This window comes from Syngnathoides biaculeatus, chromosome 12 (genome assembly GCF_019802595.1).
Source record: "Syngnathoides biaculeatus isolate LvHL_M chromosome 12, ASM1980259v1, whole genome shotgun sequence".
In the NCBI taxonomy this organism is placed as follows: domain Eukaryota; kingdom Metazoa; phylum Chordata; class Actinopteri; order Syngnathiformes; family Syngnathidae; genus Syngnathoides; species Syngnathoides biaculeatus.
In genome coordinates this window covers 16915237-16934428 of record NC_084651.1, presented here as the reverse complement: position 1 = coordinate 16934428, position 19192 = coordinate 16915237, and the positions used below count along the sequence as shown (strand labels likewise).

At 46.8% G+C, this 19192-nt stretch overlaps 1 protein-coding gene across 2 annotated transcripts; it reads right to left on the bottom strand.

Annotated features, from left to right (window-relative positions):
* Positions 1-81: 81 nt before the first annotated feature.
* On the bottom strand, positions 82-4430 carry nanp (N-acetylneuraminic acid phosphatase). Of its 2 annotated transcripts, XM_061837425.1 has the most exons (3): positions 4272-4430; positions 1464-1985; positions 82-220 (listed from the first exon to the last, which is right to left on the bottom strand). In XM_061837425.1, exons 1-3 carry the CDS (start codon positions 4359-4361, stop codon positions 170-172), a joined length of 663 nt encoding a protein of 220 aa, XP_061693409.1. In that variant the 5' UTR covers positions 4362-4430; the 3' UTR covers positions 82-169. The 2 variants fall into 2 exon arrangements, with proteins under 2 accessions (XP_061693409.1, XP_061693408.1); XM_061837424.1 differs by lacking the exon at positions 82-220 and having other exon boundaries at positions 230-1985.
* Positions 4431-19192: the final 14762 nt, after the last annotated feature.

The window sequence follows — 19192 nt, the reverse complement described above, 5'->3', positions numbered from 1 at the left end:
CTCAAGGATTTAGGATGTTTTACCTCCATTTTGGATATCACATTTGACTTGGTTTTCAAGACTTTGAGGGCGACGGCCTGTGACGTGCCCAAGTTTACACACTGGGCAACTTTACCAAAGCTTCCTTCACCAATTAAGTCCTTAACAAGGTAAGTACTTGTTTTACTGCTCAGAATGTTGGATTGCAGTTTTTCAAATGGCTTAGATTTTTTCTTCTGATCTGCAAATGGCAACAGGTGTATAAAATTATACTGGGCATGCAAAGGTAATGGCGCCTACAGAGATTACTTGCGGAAACTGGGTGCTACAAGCAGAAAGTACCTACCAGTTCCAGTTGATGAGTTTTGAATATTTGAGTTTACACCCATTGCCATTTTATTATTTTTACATGATGTGAAAAATTTACCGTTTAGGACCGTTTGCTTGCGTCAAGAGCTCGTTAAGCACCATAACCCCTCTATGACATCGTACCATGTGATCACGGATGTGACATCATAATTCATGATGACGCTTACAAGTGAGATGTTTGTGTGTTGTCGTTTAGAAAAAAAATCTATGCATTGGTGATGATGTAAAAAAAAGTTTGCTATCAACAACTGACTTTTAACAGTGATGGTTCTGTGATGCACAGTAAGTAGGAATACTTACAAAAATAATGAGGGTTGGATGCATCTTCTTTTGACAAATTCTGTTATTACTTGAAAATGCATTTAAAACATGTAGAGCACATTTACAGCAGTAGGTATTCATTTTATTCTCATATTTTAGACCATCTTTGGCAAACAAACCCAAAAAAAAAAGATAAAATATAGAGCTCGTGCACGTGACGTCACAATTTTCACTGTGCCATATTGCCAGTTAAAAAGAGCTGCTCTGCATTGCGGGAGCAGATTCTTCAAATTGCCCCAGACCTGTTGTGCTGTTGGTTGTCACAACAAACTAGACAGGTATTCAAATAGATCATTCTATGAAAGTCCAGCTGAAAAGACAAGAAAATATCAATGGATTTCGGCAATTAAACATGATGGATGGTGCCCAACCAAAATACACATACGCCTGTGTAGTGATCGCTTTGTTTCAGGTAGGAATTGTTCTTCTCAATCTCAAATTACCACAAAGTATTTATAATGCCAAGTTGGCCCATTTGAGAACAATGCGTATAAAAAAAAGAAAATAAAACGTCTGTCGCAACAGAGGTTAACGTGTGGCCACAATCGCTTCCGTGTACGTGTACAAAATTAACTTGCAACAATCCTTTGTTTGACCGTCAATATGGCCAGTCACGTGATTTTGGTGACATAGGTGCACGAGCTCTATAGGGCTAAACCGGTTCAAGGTCTTCCCTATTTTAGTTGTGCCAAAATGTCTTCCAGGTCCAAGACAGTAGAAAGTGTGAAGTCAGGTGTCACTGAACCGACAGGCAAAGCGTCACCTGTACTATTAATCCAAACTGTAGCACGTACATTTGCGTTCCACCCTCCCTGGATGTCAGTGTCCAGTGAGTCTCCAACCATTATGCAGTCTTGGGCCTCCACCTGCAGCAGGTCAAAACACAGTCTAAAGATGGAGGGGAAAGGTTTCTGTTCAGCGTAATCTCCCGCCAGTACAATTCTATCGAAAAAGCCTTCACAACCGGCTGCCTCCACTTTCTCCCTTTGTGTTTGAGCGTTCCCGTTGGTCAGGAGCAGCAGCTTGTATTTCCTCCGAAGTTGTTTCAGAAGATTGGAGATCTCTGGGGACAAATTGAGCAGCTCCAGTCGAGTATTTTTCCACAGGTAGTAGCACTGACGTGCCAGAGAGGATGCTGAACAACTGTCTACACTTTCCTTAATGCTGTCTTCCCAGTGACCCACTCGAACCTCATCAATGGATCTGCCGGCTGTAGGGTCAAAGTTCTCATGAAGAAGTTTCTGCTTGAACTTGTCACAAATATTGGTGATGGTGTCATCGTCAATAGCCAGTGAGGTTTTCAAAAATTCCTGGGTCTGTAAAATAACACTTTAATTACAACATGCAAGTAGACTTCAGCAATGTCAAAAAATGGTAGGTTTAGAGACAAGGTGCCCATTGTGGCCGGTAATCAGTTCAGGATCCCACCCCCCCACCTCCATCCCAAAGATATCTGGGATGGGGTCCGGCCCTCATGCGACCCTTGTGAGGCTAAGCGGCTCAGATGACGGATGAACAAACAACATGGGAGCCCTGAGAATCTCTCACGGCCCGTGAAAGTCATGTAGGTTTAGATAGGACAGTACTAAATGAGACACACAAAAAAATGTATTCTATCCATCCATCCATCTTCTTCACCGCTTTTCCTCACAAGGGTCGCGGGGGAGTGCTGGACCCTATCCCAACTGTCAACGGGCAGGAGGCAGGGTACACCCCGAAATGTTTGCCAGGACAATCGCAGGGCACATGGAGACAAACAGCCACACTCACAATCACACCTAGGGGCAATTTAGAGTGTCCAATTAATATTGCATGTTTTTGGAATGTGGGAGGAAACCTACGCAGGTACGGGGAGAACATGCAAACTTCACACAGGCAGGTCCGGGATTGAACGAGAGACCTCAGAATTGTGAGGCCAACGCTTTACCAACTGATCCACCGTGCCGCCCCAAAATGTATTCTACTCATTGTAAAAAAAAAAAAAAAAAAAAAAAAAAAAAGAAACCAAACCAAAAAGAAAACCAACAATAAATTGTGTCATCATTATTCAGGGTGTTTGTAAAATAGCAAAACTATCCATCCATCTATTTTGTGTACTGCTTATCCTCATTAGACTCACAGGTGTGCTGGAGCCCTTTTCAGCTATATTCTGGTGAGAGTTGGGGTACACTCTGAACTGGTTGCCATCCAATTCCAGGGCACATGCATACACATATAAAGATCCAATTACAATAATGCATGTTTTTGGGATGTGGGGGGGGGGGGATGCCGTAGTGCCCGGAGAACAGGCAAACTCCACACAGGTGGGGCCAGGATTTGAACCCCAGTCTTCAGACCTGTGAGGCAGACATTCTTACCAGTCGTACACTGTGCTGTCCGCCCAAAATCAATTCAACTGAATTTTATTTCTGAACAAACTATGCTGTGTACCCCCACACACATTGCCTTTCATTTCACGTTTCTTATTAATACTTACAAAGAATCCAGAGTCAAATGTTGATTTTTGTCTATGCTGCAGCCTGCTAAGAAAATTGATTTAAACTATGCAAACTTTTTTTTTTTTTTGACCCAGCCTCCTTTAAGAAATGGAAGCGACAATGGCAGAGCATATGTGCAGCTCTGCATAAAAATACTTAATATTTTGCCTGGTACAAAATATGCTTGGCCAGTATTTTTTTTCTTCCCATTTCCAGGCCAAATGGGCAGATGAGTCAAAAAGCTAATTTAGGCCCCTGATAGCCAGGCCTCAGAATGGCCTCCCGAGGACCCATAACTGGGCTCAGAGAAAACTAATACTGACATTGACATGAAAATTAGAAGCAGCTACAACTTGCGGATGAGCTCGGTGGTGAAAGTAAACTGCTGGTTCCTACAGGAATCCTGGGAGTGCACTAAAGTGCCTTGACAGCCACACTGTCAAAGAGTCCCGCTGTAATGACTGCAACACCCTCAGTGTTCCCCTAGAGGCCCCAGTCAAGGCCAATTGGGCCAACCAGGTGCCGGTGGAGATATACGGTTGTGTATCACCCCAAAACCATAAAAAAAAATCCCAAACTATTTGCCAAATCACCTTTCACACAAAGCTGTGATGTAGCAGTTCTTCAAATGAAGAATGTCATTGTGATCCTTCCTTCAATTTTTGGGTATCTATGCAGGCGTTGTTGGGAGGAAAAAAAAAATTACACCCCTAATATTAACCGTTCATTGATCTTGTTGACTGGTTTCAAAGTATCTCAAAAGTGTCATATAAATCAATCACGAGGTTTCCATATTTAAATTTTTAATTCACAAATCGAAATAATGTGATGTTTTGGGAAAGAAAAAGTGCGGCATCAGCTGACCAACGGGAAACAAAGGAGCTGTGGGATAATGCCGTCCATACAAGCAGAATAGGAGGCAATCTGAATAAGAATGAGAAAGGATTTTAAATGATTGCATACAAAGAACAGTCATGGGAGGTAGAGTTGACGTACTTTATATGTTATGATTTGGCCGCAAGGGTGTGGCAATTGACTTTCCCAACGCAGCCGTGACGAAACGCAGGTTAGCTTAGCACACATGGCAGTGAAACAAGAATTTACTTTTGACCAGGAAAACATCACCTTTTGAATCGCATATCGTCCTGCCCGATGTGTTTCGATGAGGGTGTTGTCCAAGTCAAAAATGATGGCCTTTACAGCATTTGCATCCATTGCCAAATTACATTCAGAACACGGAAGTAGAGGTCATCAAGTTGCGGAAGTAATGCGACGCGAGCAACAGGTCATGCTGGGAATTGAAGTTTATTTATTAATACAGCGCACTTTCTCTTTACATCCCCTAGAGGACGATAAAAGACCACAATGCCCATTAACCAAGGTTCAAGCCCAGTCCTTTTAAATCAGGCAGGAAGTTAATACAGTACGTACAAGGTTCGGTTCTGTAGTGTTAACGCCATCACAGATTATTGTTCCAAAAATATATTTGAGCTCTCATAATCTATCTATCTATCTATCTATCTATCTATCTAATCTATCTATCTATCATCTATCTATCTATCTATCTATCTATCTATCTATATCAGCTGCTTATCCTCACCAGTTTAGGGAATATCTATCTATCTATCTATCTATCTATCTATCTATCTATCTATCTATCTATCTATCTATCTATCTATCTATCTATCTATCTATCTATCTATCTATCCATCCGATCCATTTTCTAGCTGCTTATCCTCACGAGGGTCAGGGGAGTGCTGGAGCCTGTCCCAGCTGTCAATGGGCAGGAGACATGGTACACCCCGAACTGGTTGCCAGCCAATCGCAGGGCGCATCGAGACAAACAGCTACACTCACAATCACACCTAGGGGCAATTTAGAGTGTCCAATTAATGTTGAATGTTTTTGGGATGTGGGAGGAAACCTAAGTACCTGGAGAAAACCCATTCCGACAACGGGAATAACATGCGAACTCCACACAGGTGGGTCCGGGATCGAACTCGGGACCTCAGAACTGTGAGGCCAGTGCTTTCCAGCTGATCAACCGTGATATATATATTATAATATATATATATATATATATATATAGATATAGATATATATAGATATAGATATATATATATATATAGATATATATATATATAGATATAGATATATATATATAGATATATATAGATATAGATATATATAGATATATATAGATATATATATAGATATATATAGATATAGATATAGATATATATATATATATATATATATTATATATATATAGATATATTATATATATATATATATATATTATATATATATATATATATATATTATATATATATATATATATCTCAATTTTCTGAGCCGCTTATGCTCACGATCGACGTGGTAGTGCTGGAGCCAATCCCGCCCCTCTTCGGCATTGCCTGTCTGGAGTTTGCATGTCCTTCCACGGTGGACTCAGAGTTCTGAGGACCCGGGTTCAGTCCCAGCCCTCCCTGTGTGGAGTTTGCATGTTCTGCCCATGCCTGTATTGGGTTTTCACCGGGCACTCCGGTTTCCTCCCACATCCAAAAAACATGCAACATTAATTGGACACTCTAAATTGCCCCTAGGTGTGATTGTAAGTGCGACTGTTGCCTGTCCCCATATGCCCAGCGATTGGCTGGAAACCAGTTCTGGGTGTACCCTGCCTCCTGCCCGAAGACAGCTTGGATGGGCTCCAGCAGACCCTTGTGAGGATAAGCGGCACAGAAAATGGATATATGTATGTGCAAAATTTGTTTTGGACAAGCACTGCTCTGTTATGTATTACTTGCCTATTTCATTCGAGTTCACTGGTCACATAATTTCTTGTGATAGATAAACTGGAATGATGAAAGTTTATTTCTCTTAAGATGACGCTCGGAAACACGAAGATAAACTGTCATGATGCAAGTTTATTTCTCTTAAGATGACACTCGGAAACATGAGTTTTGAGCATATATTTCACCTGTTATTCAATGGCACACAGTCATCCAAAAATCAAAACATACTTAAGTTCTTATGCAACCAAGTCATTCTCTCCTCTGGCAAGGAGCCAGTGGTTCACACGCAACTACGTGCAGGCCTGATTGTCTCCCAAACCCATTCAGAACACACAACAAGCTCTTCTCACTTTACCTCAGATCATCTGTTGGACTTGTCACTCAGTTGCTTACGTGACTGCTTCAAATAGCCTTAAAAAAAATACCACAGATAAGATATAAGCCAAGAAATGGTGTGAGATGCTGAACTTGCTAGTATCTATCAGAACAAACAACGCCTACCTTTTGCACGCGAGGTGAGAACTAAGCTCACTTTGGAGCAGGCGTGCAGCAACTCGACAGTCTTCTAAACAAATCCTAATCTTAGGAAGGAAGTGAAACATTAAAAGTACTTGCAAACAGACCGTATTAACGAGTGCAAAGTTGCCATTTTCCCCTTGACATCAGGTAAAGGGTGTGTGTGAGAATTCAAACGAAGTTCAGTTATATGAAGGCGCATTATCCCGTCCGGGGCGACGGGAGAACTGGAGCTGATCCAAGATGACTTTGGGCAAGAGGTTGGGTACCCTTGGACTGATCATCCTCAATCATTCGACACCCCCCCCCCCCCCCCACCACTCACAAATACGGTTAGTTTAGAGTCTACAAATAACTCACAACCCACATGCTACACCGTGCCACCCACGCTGAACAATTCCACATTTACTTTGTAGGTGGCGACGCAGTCTATCACCCAGCTGTGAATCATTCACTACAAAGTCATTTAAAATGGTTTCTTTATATTTTTAAGGCAACCCAAACATTAAAATCTCGCGACACCCATGGTAATGACCCTTCTTGATTTCTAATTAGTGGTCCTAAGTCAGCCTCTGTGGTTGTTGGATTTGTGCCCATACACAATAATGTCACGGACGAGACTCGGGGGTGGACCCAAATGCACGACTCAGGTGAGAGGTAAGCAGTGCGGAATAAGCCTTTATTCGTTCCAATGTCGGTTACCAGGGAGTCAGTCCAAACAAGCAGCAAGATCAGTAACGGCAAGCTTACGGGGTAGGTCGGGAGACAGGCGTTGGTCGGTACACGGGAGGTAGACGTCAGGAGTACGGTAGTGTGGGAACGAGGCATGAGAGGCAACGATCTAGCAGAGTCTCTGTCGTCCCCCGGGTCCTATATGTACTGGGTCTAATCGGAGGTCATGAGGCGCAGGTGTGACCCTTCCGATTAGACGGCCACGCCCAGCCCTGGCTGGAATCCAGGATCATGACAGTACCCCCCCCCCCCTCAACGGCCGGCTCTGGACGGCCCAGGCGCATCAGGGTGAGCCGCGTGAAAGTCCCTGATGAGGGAGCGGTCCACGACGAAGCGGGAGGGAATCCAAGAGCGCTCCTCCGGGCCATATCCCTCCCAGTCCACCAGGTACTGGACCCCCCTCCCTCTGCGGCGGGAAGACAGCAACCGGCGCACGGTGTACACCAACCCACCGTCGACCATGCGGGGGGGCGGGGGGGACTTGAGCGGAGGAGCCAGCGACGACGTGCGATGTCTGCTGACGTGGAACGTAGGGTGCACCCTCATCGACCTGGGCAGTTTCAACGAGACGGCGACCGGGTTAATAACCTTGGAAACGAAACGGGCCAACGAACCTGGGAGCAAGTTTGCGGGATTCCGTCCGCAGCGGGAGATCTTTGGTGGAGAGCCACACTCGCTGTCCCACTCTGAGCTCTGGTGCGGCCCTCCTCTTGCGGTCTGCTGCGGCCTTGTAGGCGCTGCTCATGCGCAGCAGTGTTCTCCGAGCTGCTTCCCAGGTCCGTTTGCAGCGTCGCACCACGGCCAGGGCCGACGAAACTGTGGATTCTGTGACCAGTGGAGGAAACAGGGACGGAGGATACCCATGCACGACATGGAGTGGAGCCATACCTGTTGAAGCGGAGGGTAGGGAATTGTGGGCATACTACACCCACTTGATGTGCTGGCTCCACGTGCTCTGGTCCCTGGATACCAGACATCGAAGACCGGTCTCTAATTCCTGGTTAATCCTCTGTCTGGCCATTAGACTCTGGGTGATGACCCGATGTCCGACTTGCTGAAGCGCCGATGAGGTTGCAGAACTCCTTCCAGAAACGGGCGCTGAATTGCGGACCCCTGTCCGAAACGATGTCCTGGGGTAGACCGTGGTAACGGACGACCTCGTCTAATACCAACTGGGCTGTCTGCTTGGCCGACGGGATCTTCGGGAGCGGCACGAAGTGGACCATCTTGGAGAAACGGTCCACTATGGACAGCACCACTGTGTTCCCTTGTGAAGGCGGCAGGCCAGTAACGAAGTCCATCGCGATGTGTGACCACGGACGAAAGGGGATGGACAGGGGTTGCAACTCACCAACGGGACGTAGGCGGGAAGTTTTATTGGCAGCACACACCGGGCAGGCGTTGACGAACTCCCTTACATCCCTGCTGAGGTTAGGCCACCAGAACCTTTGTTCGACCACTGACCGTGTCTTCGCCATACCCGGGTGGCAGACCGTGTTGTTGGTATGGGCCCAGTTGATGACGTCTCCCCGCAGAGATGGGATGACGAAAAGACGGCCCGACGGACAATCCGCGGGTGGCGGTGTCTCTTCCAGGGCCTCCTTCACCCGCGACTCGATCGACCAGGTGAACCCAGACACGAAGCACCCCGCTGGCAGGATAGTAGCGGCGTCTGAATCAGTGCGCCCTCCCTCGTGGATCCGCGAGAGTGCATCCGGCTTGCCGTTTTTGGAGCCTGGGCGGTAAAACACCTTAAACTGGAAGCGGGTGAAAAATAGAGCCCACCTGGCCTGACGGGCGTTCAACCTCTTCGCGGACTTCAGGTATTCAAGGTTCTTATGGTCCGTGAAGACAACGAACGGTACTTGCGAGCCCTCCAGCCAGTGCCGCCACTCTTGACCGCCAGCAGTTCCTTATCTCCCACATCGTAGTTCCTCTCTGCCGGGGTCAACTTTCTAGACAGGAACGCGCACGGGTGAATTCTTCCATCCCTGGGACTCCTCTGCGACAAGACTGCTCCGATTCCTGAATTCGATGCATCCACCTCCACCACAAACTGGTTATCGGGATCCGGAATAATGAGAACGGGCGCAGTAGTGAAACTTGCCTTGAGCCTGCCGAAGGCCTCCTGGCAGGTCCCGGACCAGTCGAAGGTGGTATTTGGCGAAGTGAGCGAATGCAGAGGAGCGGCCACGGAACTGAAGTTCCTTATGAATTTCCTATAGAAATTGGCAAATCCCAAGAACCTCTGCACGTCCCTCCTGTTGGTGGGGGTAGGCCACCGCAGCACCGCGTCGACCTTCCCGGGATCCATCCGTATCTCTCCCTCCGCCAGGACGAAGCCCAGGAAGGACACGGATGCCTGATGGAACTCACACTTACACATATTCACGTATAATTGGTGCTGCTGCAGACGCCGGAGCACCTCTCGGACTTGTTGAATGTGAGAGGCTAGGTCTGCTGAAAAGATGAGAATATCATCCAGGTAAACAAAGACAGATCTGTTCAGGAACTCCCGGAGCACGTCGTTAATGAAGTTCTGAAAGACGGCCGGAGCGTTTGTCAGTCCAAAGGGCATCACAAGATACTCATAGTGCCCTGTGGGGGTGTTGAACGCCGTCTTCCACTCATCCCCTTCCCGAATCCGCACCAGATGGTAAGAGTTGCGCAAGTCGAGCTTGGTGAAGATCTGGGCTCCCTGGAGGAGTTCGAATGCTGTAGAGATAAGCGGCAAAGGGTACCTGTTCTTGACTGTGATGTCGTTTAGTCCTCAGTAGTCGATGCAGGGTCGCAGCGTGGAGTCCTTCTTGACAAAAAAAAAACCCCGCACCGGCTGGTGAAGATGAGGGGCGAATGAGTCCGGCTGCCAGCGAGTCCTCAATGTAATCCCTCATGGCTTGATGCTCTGGTCCTGTTAAAGAGAACAGTTTCCCTCTGGTAGGGAAGGTGCCTGGCAGGAGCTCAATCGCGCAGTCGTATGACCGATGTGGCGGTAGAGACTTTGCCTTAGATTCAGAGAAGACCTCCCGTAGGTCATGATAGCAGGAGGGCACTGCGGTCAGGTCCAGGGCGGTACCAGGTTCTGTTAGCCGAACCGGCGCGACTTGAATACCCCTGTCTCTCCGGACAGCGAAACAACGACTGAGACAGTCCTCACCCCAAGTCTTGATCTGACCCGTGGTCCAATCAATGTGCGGATTATGTTCTTTGAGCCACGGACTGCCCAAGATGATGTCGCTACTACGTGCGTCGAAGACATGAAAGCTAATTCGCTCCGAGTGAGCGTCCGGAAAGCTCATACGTAGCGTCTGAGTACGATGTGTAACCCAACAAAGGTACTTGCCGTTGGCGGCATAGGCGTGACGAAACCGTTGCGTGGGGAAGGTTGCCGCCCCCAGTTCCTCGACCACGCGGGGATTTATCAGGTTTGCTTCTGACCCAGAATCTATGAAAGCCGTCACAGAGCATGAACGGGAGTCCGTTCCCAAGGTGAGGTGAAGAAGGGACCTCCCTGACCCCGTCGCGGTGTACCGCACACTCACCGGAGTAGCGATCCTGATGTCAGAATGCCCTGGTCGAGTCGGGCAACGGGCGATCAAGTGTCCCAAACGCCCGCAGTAAAAACTCTCTCTCTCCCTCTCGTCGCCGACGTAAGCGCTCTTCCGCTGAGCTGCCAAGCCCCTCCACTTGCATGGCTTCCGGTGAAGCTGACAACACGGGTGGTCGGGAAGCGGAAACAACCGGACTGCGACTCTCCCTCTCCTCCTCCCTCAGGCCCTCCATCTGTCTCTGCACGGTGAGGCGCTGGTCCACCTTGAGGGCCAATGCGATGAGGGAGTTAAGCGAAGACGGAAGATCCATGGCCACGAGGTGACCACAGATCTGTGGGGACAGTCCCTCGTAAAACGCGTCATGGAGGGCTTCCTCATTCCAGCGGCTCTCGGCAGCCCGAATCCGGAACTCGATGGCGTAGTCGGACACGCGGCGACGCCCCTGGCGAATTGTCATGAGTGACGACGCCGCCTGGCGTTCCGGAGCCGCATACTGGAACACCTGGGTGAGTGCGCAGACGAAGCTCGCCCACGAGCGGCAGGTCTCCGAGTTACGGCTCCACTCGGCGGTGGCCCATGCCTCCGCCCTCCCTGTCATGTGGGAAATGACGAAGGCGATCCAGGAGCGGTCCGTGGGAAAAGCAGAAGCTTGCAGCTCAAAGTGGAGATCGCACTGCGCCAGGAAGGGCTTGACGTTACCGGAGTCGCCTGAGAACCGCTCTGGTCGAGAGAGCGGAGTGATGGTGGCACGGGGAGGCACAGGAGCGGCCGCGCTAGCTTGGGAGGCTAGCCACGGTTGCAGCTGGGTGCAGAGCTCCTGGATCTGGTGAGTCATACCCTGGAGAGCAGCCTCTTGCTCACCCAGGCGTTTGCCCTGCACTTGCAGCGCACGGCAAATGGCTTCAGAGTCGGCTGGGTCCATGTTCTTGGCTAGATCGTTCTGTCACGGACGAGACTCGGGGGTGGACCCAAATGCACGACTCAGGTGAGAGGTAAGCAGTGCGGAATAAGCCTTTATTCGTTCCAATGTCGGTTACCAGGGAGTCAGTCCAAACAAGCAGCAAGATCAGTAACGGCAGGCTTACGGGGTAGGTCGGGAGACAGGCGTTGGTCGGTACACGGGAGGTAGACGTCAGGAGTACGGTAGAGCGGGAACGAGGCATGAGAGGCAACGATCTAGCAGAGTCTCTGTCGTCCCCCGGGTCCTATATGTACTGGGTCTAATCGGAGGTCATGAGGCGCAGGTGTGACCCTTCCGATTAGACGGCCATGCCCAGCCCTGGCTGGAATCCAGGATCATGACAAATAAAGGTCATAGTTCTTAGTGTAAGGCACAGGTGTCAAACTCAAAACTCAAGGCCCGGGGCCAGATCCAGCCTTTTTTGTGTTCCCAAACACTTGCTTGTGCTTCTCAACTATAACTGGCAAAGGTACCCATTTCGCATGCGAAAAACTCAGGGCAAAACTTGTGACACAGTAGCAGGTTCTGGGCCCTCATACTGCACACCACCAAAAAAAATCTTACAAAATATATGAATAGGGAAATAATCATGATCTCAATTCAATTTCCACATGAATTCAATTAGTTAGTGTGCAATGTGGGTCTTGTTAACTGAACACAAAGCTGATATGTTTCATTTTCCATCCATTTTCTTCTCCGCTTATCCTCATGAGGGTCATGGGGAGTGCTGGAGTCTATCCCAGCTGTCAATGGGCAGAAGGTGGGGTACACCCTGAGCTGGTTGCCAGCCAATCACAGGGCACATTGAGACAAACAGCTGCGCTCACAAACGCACCTCGGGGCAATTTAGAGTGTCCAATTAATGTTGCATGTTTTTGGAATGTGGGAGGTAACCGTGGTGCCCGGATGAAACCCACGCAGGCACAGGGAGAACATGGAAATGCCACACATGCGGGTCCAGGATTGAACCCTGGGTCTCAGAACTGTGAGGCCAAGGCTTTACCAGCTGAGCCACCGTGCCGCCCGGTTCATTTTCATATCCAGTAATTTCATTAATAAAGGTAGACACTTGTAATTTGAGGAATTTTCCTCTGCCACCTTGGTCATAAATGGGTAAATGCCACAGACACACTCAAAGTCACATTTTCAAAAAGTTATTGATGATTTAAAATTTCAGGCAAGACAATCGTTAGTTTCAGAGCCAATGTTGGTGGTCCGTTGAAGAACATTTATTTATATAACGGTAAAAACAAAAGATTCATGAACTCAAACTGAGTTGCACAATTTATTTCAAACTCCCCAGGTACAGGTGCATAAATGATCCAAACTACTCATTAAGCCCATTACACGCTATCCATAATCATAATAATGGCAAAGACTTGCATCAACATGATGGGGCTCGTGCTCCAGTGCCATGAATACTTGGGTGATAAAGGACTGTCTGTAAAACCCTCTGACAAATTATGAAATGAAATGGGATCATTTTCCCCAGCACTTCTGCTGATCTCTCATGGCAAACTGGTGCGGCACGTAATCGCTCCACGGCATCCGTCATATCTCTATCAGTGGTCGGCATGAATCCGTTTCAAAGATCGAGTCAGTCTGGAACGGAAAGAGAACTGAGCTGTCCTGACCTTGTCACAATGCTTCCATCGAGATGTGCCTTTGCCTTTAGGTGCCCATATGCACGTACACAAACACGCACGCTGAAGACGTTATCACGGATGGGAATGTATGAACCGGTGCCTAAACAGAGAATGCTGATCTACTTAAGGGCACGAGTCTTGCTAAAAAGGGGAGAATGGCATCCTGCACGTACACACCAACAAACAAAACGATCGCCTCTTTAGGCCGTTGCAAAACACTCCATCCGACCATATTCTTAAGTAAATAAGTAAGTAAAGTCTTCCCTCAGTTTATGTTGCCCTGCATACAATGACAGCGCTCCCTTCAGACCTGAGCAATGACATTGGACAGGCTATGAAGAAAGAAAGAAAAAAAGCTTTGAAGGTTCTTTCTCCAATCTTCTGAATGGGAAAATTTAGGCGTTTTGATTGTTTTCTGGCAGTTTACCGGGCATTACAAAAGCCTCTCTCTCTCTCTCTCTCTCTCTCTCTCTCGCTCCTTCTTTCTTTCTCTCTCTCTTTTGTTTTCGTCTGAAGCACCTGCATTTTCCTGACCAGCCAATGAACCATCACGGTGTGTGTGTGTGTGTGTGTGTGTGTGTGTGAGGGGGGGGCAATTTGCTTTTGTGAGATGAACTCTTTTCAAAGTTTATATTTTGGAAAAATGGGAATCATAAGATCTTGTTTAGCCCGCATGCCAAGTTGTAACTGTGTCACGTCCGTTCAGTGGTGGGAAATACAAGTGGAGACTGAATTATTGCGACTGTCCTGGACTTGACTTTTCACCTACTTTATCTGTACTTTCACTTTTTACTTTTAATTCCTACATTTTAAAACAGATATGTATCGTTTATTTTCCTTACATTGTCAAAATAGTCTTGTTACTTTTGGAAAACTCATTGGATCATGACAGCATAAAATATGAGGTAAATGCATGGGGCGGGGGGTGAAATTGAGCCAATTGACAGATCTTTGGGACTGATGATGTCACAGGAACAGCAGCGATGTGAGTGAATGTGAAATACGGAGCATTAACGACGATAACACGACAGGTTGGTGGCTCAACGACACCACAGTCATGGTTTTGGGGGGCTGTTGTGGGGGCAAGGTCCGTTGTTGCATCTTCTCAAGATCTGTCTTAAACAAAGGATCCGATTCTGATACTGTTCAATTAAATCTACTGTATTACTGAAAAAAACTACCGGATCACATTGGCTGATATATTGAAAAGGTATTGATTACTGAAAATAATTGAGATCATTCACCGTATTTTTCAGACGACACTGCATACCGGTTAATTAACCCAACTTTCGTGGCGTTTCTTTTTTTTTTCCTACACACGAGTTGCTCCAGGCCAAGCGCCGCAGATGGCAAACATGCCAGTACATTATGAAATTAATAGACCCATACACACAAACACACACAGAAACACTTCATTAATGTTTATTCACATCACTTGTTTGACTGAAACAGCAGTAAAATGGCTCAAACACAACGGGAAAGTCATAGGTTTTAGTCCTCCTCCTGTTCACGGAATCCACTGAAGTTGTCTTCAGGATCGGAATTGAAGAGCCTCAGAATGTCTGCGCCATACAGCCTTTCGTCGTTTTCATCTCCAGGAACAGTTACCGCTGAAGTTGTGTTCTCCTTTGGTAGCGGTCCACCCTTTCTAAATCTGTTGGTGATGGTAGACACTGCTCCACGCATTTAAAATCTACTGGCGCACCTGAGAGAAGGATAATCTTTGCACATGACCAGTTTTTGTCTGAGACTTCTTGTCGCTGCTCATCTCAGCCTCCCACTCACCTTGGAGTGCCACGGATGTCCGGCAAAAACTTTGATGTACCTCCGGGAATCACAGCTGGAATGGGGTTTGATTTCTTGATGGTTGTTTTAACAGAATCTGTTATGTGGGTGCTCATATTGTCCAAAACATCCATGCTTTTTTCAAAGCGCTTACCAACACAAGGGTCGGGGGAGTGCCCCAGCCTATCCCAGCAAGCTTTGGGTGAAATGCAGACTACACCCTGAACTGGTCGCCAGTCATTTGCAGGGAATACATCACTGAGCAGGAATTGAACCCATGCTGCCCACACCAAAGTCACGCTTCCGTGCAACTATACCATCAGTGACTCTTCTGTCCAAAACAAGCAACCCTTTTTTTCTAGCGAATGAATTTCTGGAAGTTTGCAACTTTTTTCTTCGTGGTCGGGACGGAGTCATTGACGAGCAGTCATCCATGCTCTGATGGACAAACTTTTTCATCTCATGAGACAAAATTTCCATGACGGTCTACCCTGAAAACTTTTAGCACACATTTTGCTGGTGACTTGTTCAGCTCTCAGGCAGATCTGCACCTCGGCCGATGGTCACCCAGTCCTAATGAACGTTTTCAATTTCAGGCCATCTACTCTTATGACCTCTCAAAGCCTCTGTTGTCTTTTGGGACTATATTCGTGTCTCACGTCTCCCAACGCCTCACCATTGATTCGATAATGCCAAGCTTCCGTGCAGCAGCCCGATTTCCCTCCTGGATGGACAGATCATTGACTTGAAAATTAAAAGCCGCATCATATGCTTTTTCTGTCAGATTCCCCATGTTGATCGTGTGAAAGATAAAAAAATGTCTTGGGTTTTTACGTGTCCTGCTGCTTTTTGCTTCCAGCGTGCCAAAAAAATATTGCTGTCCTCTTTGTCGTCTTTTTACATACACTCAGGGGAGCTTCGTCTTTTCTACACGCCTGGATCTTCCATGCATAATGGAGGTAGATTTCTCTTCATCTACAAATGGCAGCCATCTGCGCATGGCCATAACCTTATAGGGAACGGCCATGTTTAAAGGGCCACTGTCATAAAATGCAAGATTTTTAGTATGTTATTAATGAAAAAACAGCAGTCGACATGGACCCGTGCGTTTTTTTCACCACAAAACATGATTCTGACATATACAGCTTTTTGTAACTCCCGCCATGAAAATCCTCTTGAGGGATTTGTTTTCGAGAAGAAGCAGCACGAAGAAGTGACGTACCGCCCTCAAGTGGACTCGTTTGTTTCAATTAGTTTTACCTCCGGGAAGGTAGCTCGTTGTTCCTTCGTAGTAGCCAAAATGCCGGCTCATTGCATTGCTGGACATTGCTTGAACACTCGGGAAGATGGATTTACACTTCATAAGTTTGCAAGAGACCCGGTTCGTCGTGAAAAATGGATTGCACCGGTGCAGCGGACGAGAGCTTCGTGGGTTCCAAATGACAGGTAGGTGTGTATACAGCTACTAAAAAAAATAATAGTTTGGGGCGGACCACGTAATCCGTCTCTCATAACGTAACAAAAGATTTGCGTACGTATGACAGAGGTGCTAAATGTGCACATCGGACAGCGTTGGGCTCGCCGGTGAAGGCTGCTGTGTCGACTCGCCAGCAAAGGGTACGAGTTGGGCTCGCAGACGGCGGCGGTTCTGAACAACGCTGCCGACAATGCCGCACTCAGCTGCGTGTGACGACAATGCCGTAAAGCGCCCCGACTCGACGGTGTTGTTCATTGCGGACGGCGGCGACTGTGAACAACGCTCTAAAGCGGCCCGGCCCGGCGCCATGATAAGCCACCTCGGCGCCAAAAATGAGCCACCCCGGCTCGTCGCAGCCGGCCGCGGGCCTTGTCGCGGCTGGTCGCGATGGCTCATGCCTGCTGCAGAAGTGGATCGGAGGGGGAGGCGGTTTGGCCGTGATCGCATATAATCTGGATATGGCTCGAAACAATAGAGTAATATTGCCCCAGTAACTTCACTGGGTTTTGTGATGTTCTCTTCTTCAAAAAGAGCTTCCGTGTCAGAAGGGGCGTGTTCGTCTCCCATTGTAGGGTCCACCGCGTGTTTTCATTGGCGAATGTCTGGGTGACGTTACAGACAGGGGATGCAACCAATATGGTGAACACTTGGGTGTCGTCGAATGACACCTACGCAACTTTGCGCATGGATGACGCGCTCTCCGCTCATATTTATTTTTTTGTATAGACACTGAAGTGAATAAAGTTATATGTATTTTTCATAACAATATAAATTTTAGAATGTTCATAAGGGTGACACTTGACCTTTAAGTATTGTTCAAGCAAGTTTTTGTTGTATGTTTATTGATAGCCCCTAACGAAAAAACAACATTTTAACTGCATCGGAAAACAGGTCACGGGATTCACAGTGCCCGAAAAAAGTAGAATATTTCTTTTTAAATAGCACATATTTCACTCAAAAAAGTGCTGCAACTTAATGATTACTTGATAAGACTAAAAGTACATGACTTGATATTTGAAATCCATGAACAAAATCTATGAACCGAGCGCCATCTGCAAATGAAATCGTGTGCAAATAAACTTCATGACAATATAATCTTATGTAACTATAACCACAACTGTCTGTCATGTAAAAAGTATGTGCTCACAATACTGTGAGTGCGTTCACGCAACCGGAATGATGAAGCGTTACATGCATTTAAAGAGACTCTTACTTTTGCACAAATACAATCCTGTTTTGTCCACATGCAACATTCAGAGGAAACATGTTGTGTGTGTGCATATGCTACATAAGGTATTCCTGATCTTTTGATTGTATGCTATATGTTCCCATGTTTCATGCTGACCAGAAAAGAACAAAACACAACAGGTCGGGACACGACTGGGAAAGGGCTCGGATGAAACACACCAAGAAACCACAGCACTGACGCAGCGAATTGCTCTTGATGTTGAAATACGTTACTGAACGTTTTAAGGCTGTTTAAGTCACATCAAATGACAATCGCATCTTTGGAGTCTGGAATCAGCAGCACTGTTCCAACTACAGTACAAAGATGCCAAGGTGAGGGTGACTGCATCATATATTAGTTAGAATGGGATGGATGGACGGATGGATGGATTGTTATCCATCTATCCATTTTCCATACCGCTTACCCACACGAGGGTCGTGGGCGTGCTGGAGCTTATCCCAGCTATCTTCGAGCAGGAGGCAGCAGGTACACCTTGAACTGGTCGCCAGCCAATTCCAGGGCACATACGAGAGACACAAATAACCATTCGCAGTTACATTCACAACTACGGGCAATTTATAATCATAATAACAATAACAATAATAATAATAATGGCTTTAGTGAATTTATTCTTTAAACTGATTCAGAGGAATTACTGTTCATGTATTTATGAATGAAATACGACTGACACCCATAAAAAATCTCCAATTACATAACTGTTTGGCTTTGCCCCAATCAAATTCACTAAAACTGTATTAGACCAGTGTCTAGATATTAGACAATATATTATATAGGACATTGGCATCATACATGCATAAATATTTTTAAAATCTTAAAAGATGATTTTTCAAATCTCCGATAGAACCCACACATAAAGATAAAAATCGGGCATTTAACAGTTTTGGTCAGATTGTGCATGGTGTGCCCCTAATAATTTCAATACAGAGAGCCACACAGATGAAACAGTATTTTCCTGACTGGTGTCATGATTTGTGTTTTGGTTCACGTTTTCCTGTGTTTCGTCTTTTTCATGTCTTGTGTGCTCGTTTAATTAATGTGTCCACCCCTCTTGCTTCTACATAGTGTCGACCAATCCGCTTGCTTCACCCATTTGTGTCTTGTCCAGGTGTTCCCCATTTTCTTGTCATTGTGTTTGTATTTACTTCCTTTGTTTCTTTCAGGGCGGCACGGTGGTTCAGTTGGAAAGCATTGGCCTGACAGTTCTGAGGTGCCAGGTTCGATCTCGGACCCTCCTCTGCGAAGTTTGTTCTCCCCGTGCTTGCGTGGGTTTTCCCCGGGCACTCCGGTTTCCTCCCACATCCCAAAAAACATGCAACATTAATTGGACACTT

What these genes read in the sequence shown, in the direction of transcription:
- nanp (XM_061837424.1), bottom strand. Translation starts at nt 4,361, where the DNA reads ATGGATGCAAATGCTGTAAAGGCCATCATTTTTGACTTGGACAACACC. An exon ending in GACGATATGCGATTCAAAAG is followed by an intron (nt 1,986 to 4,271) that starts GTGATGTTTTCC and finishes GTTATTTTACAG; the next exon opens with ACCCAGGAATTTTTGAAAAC.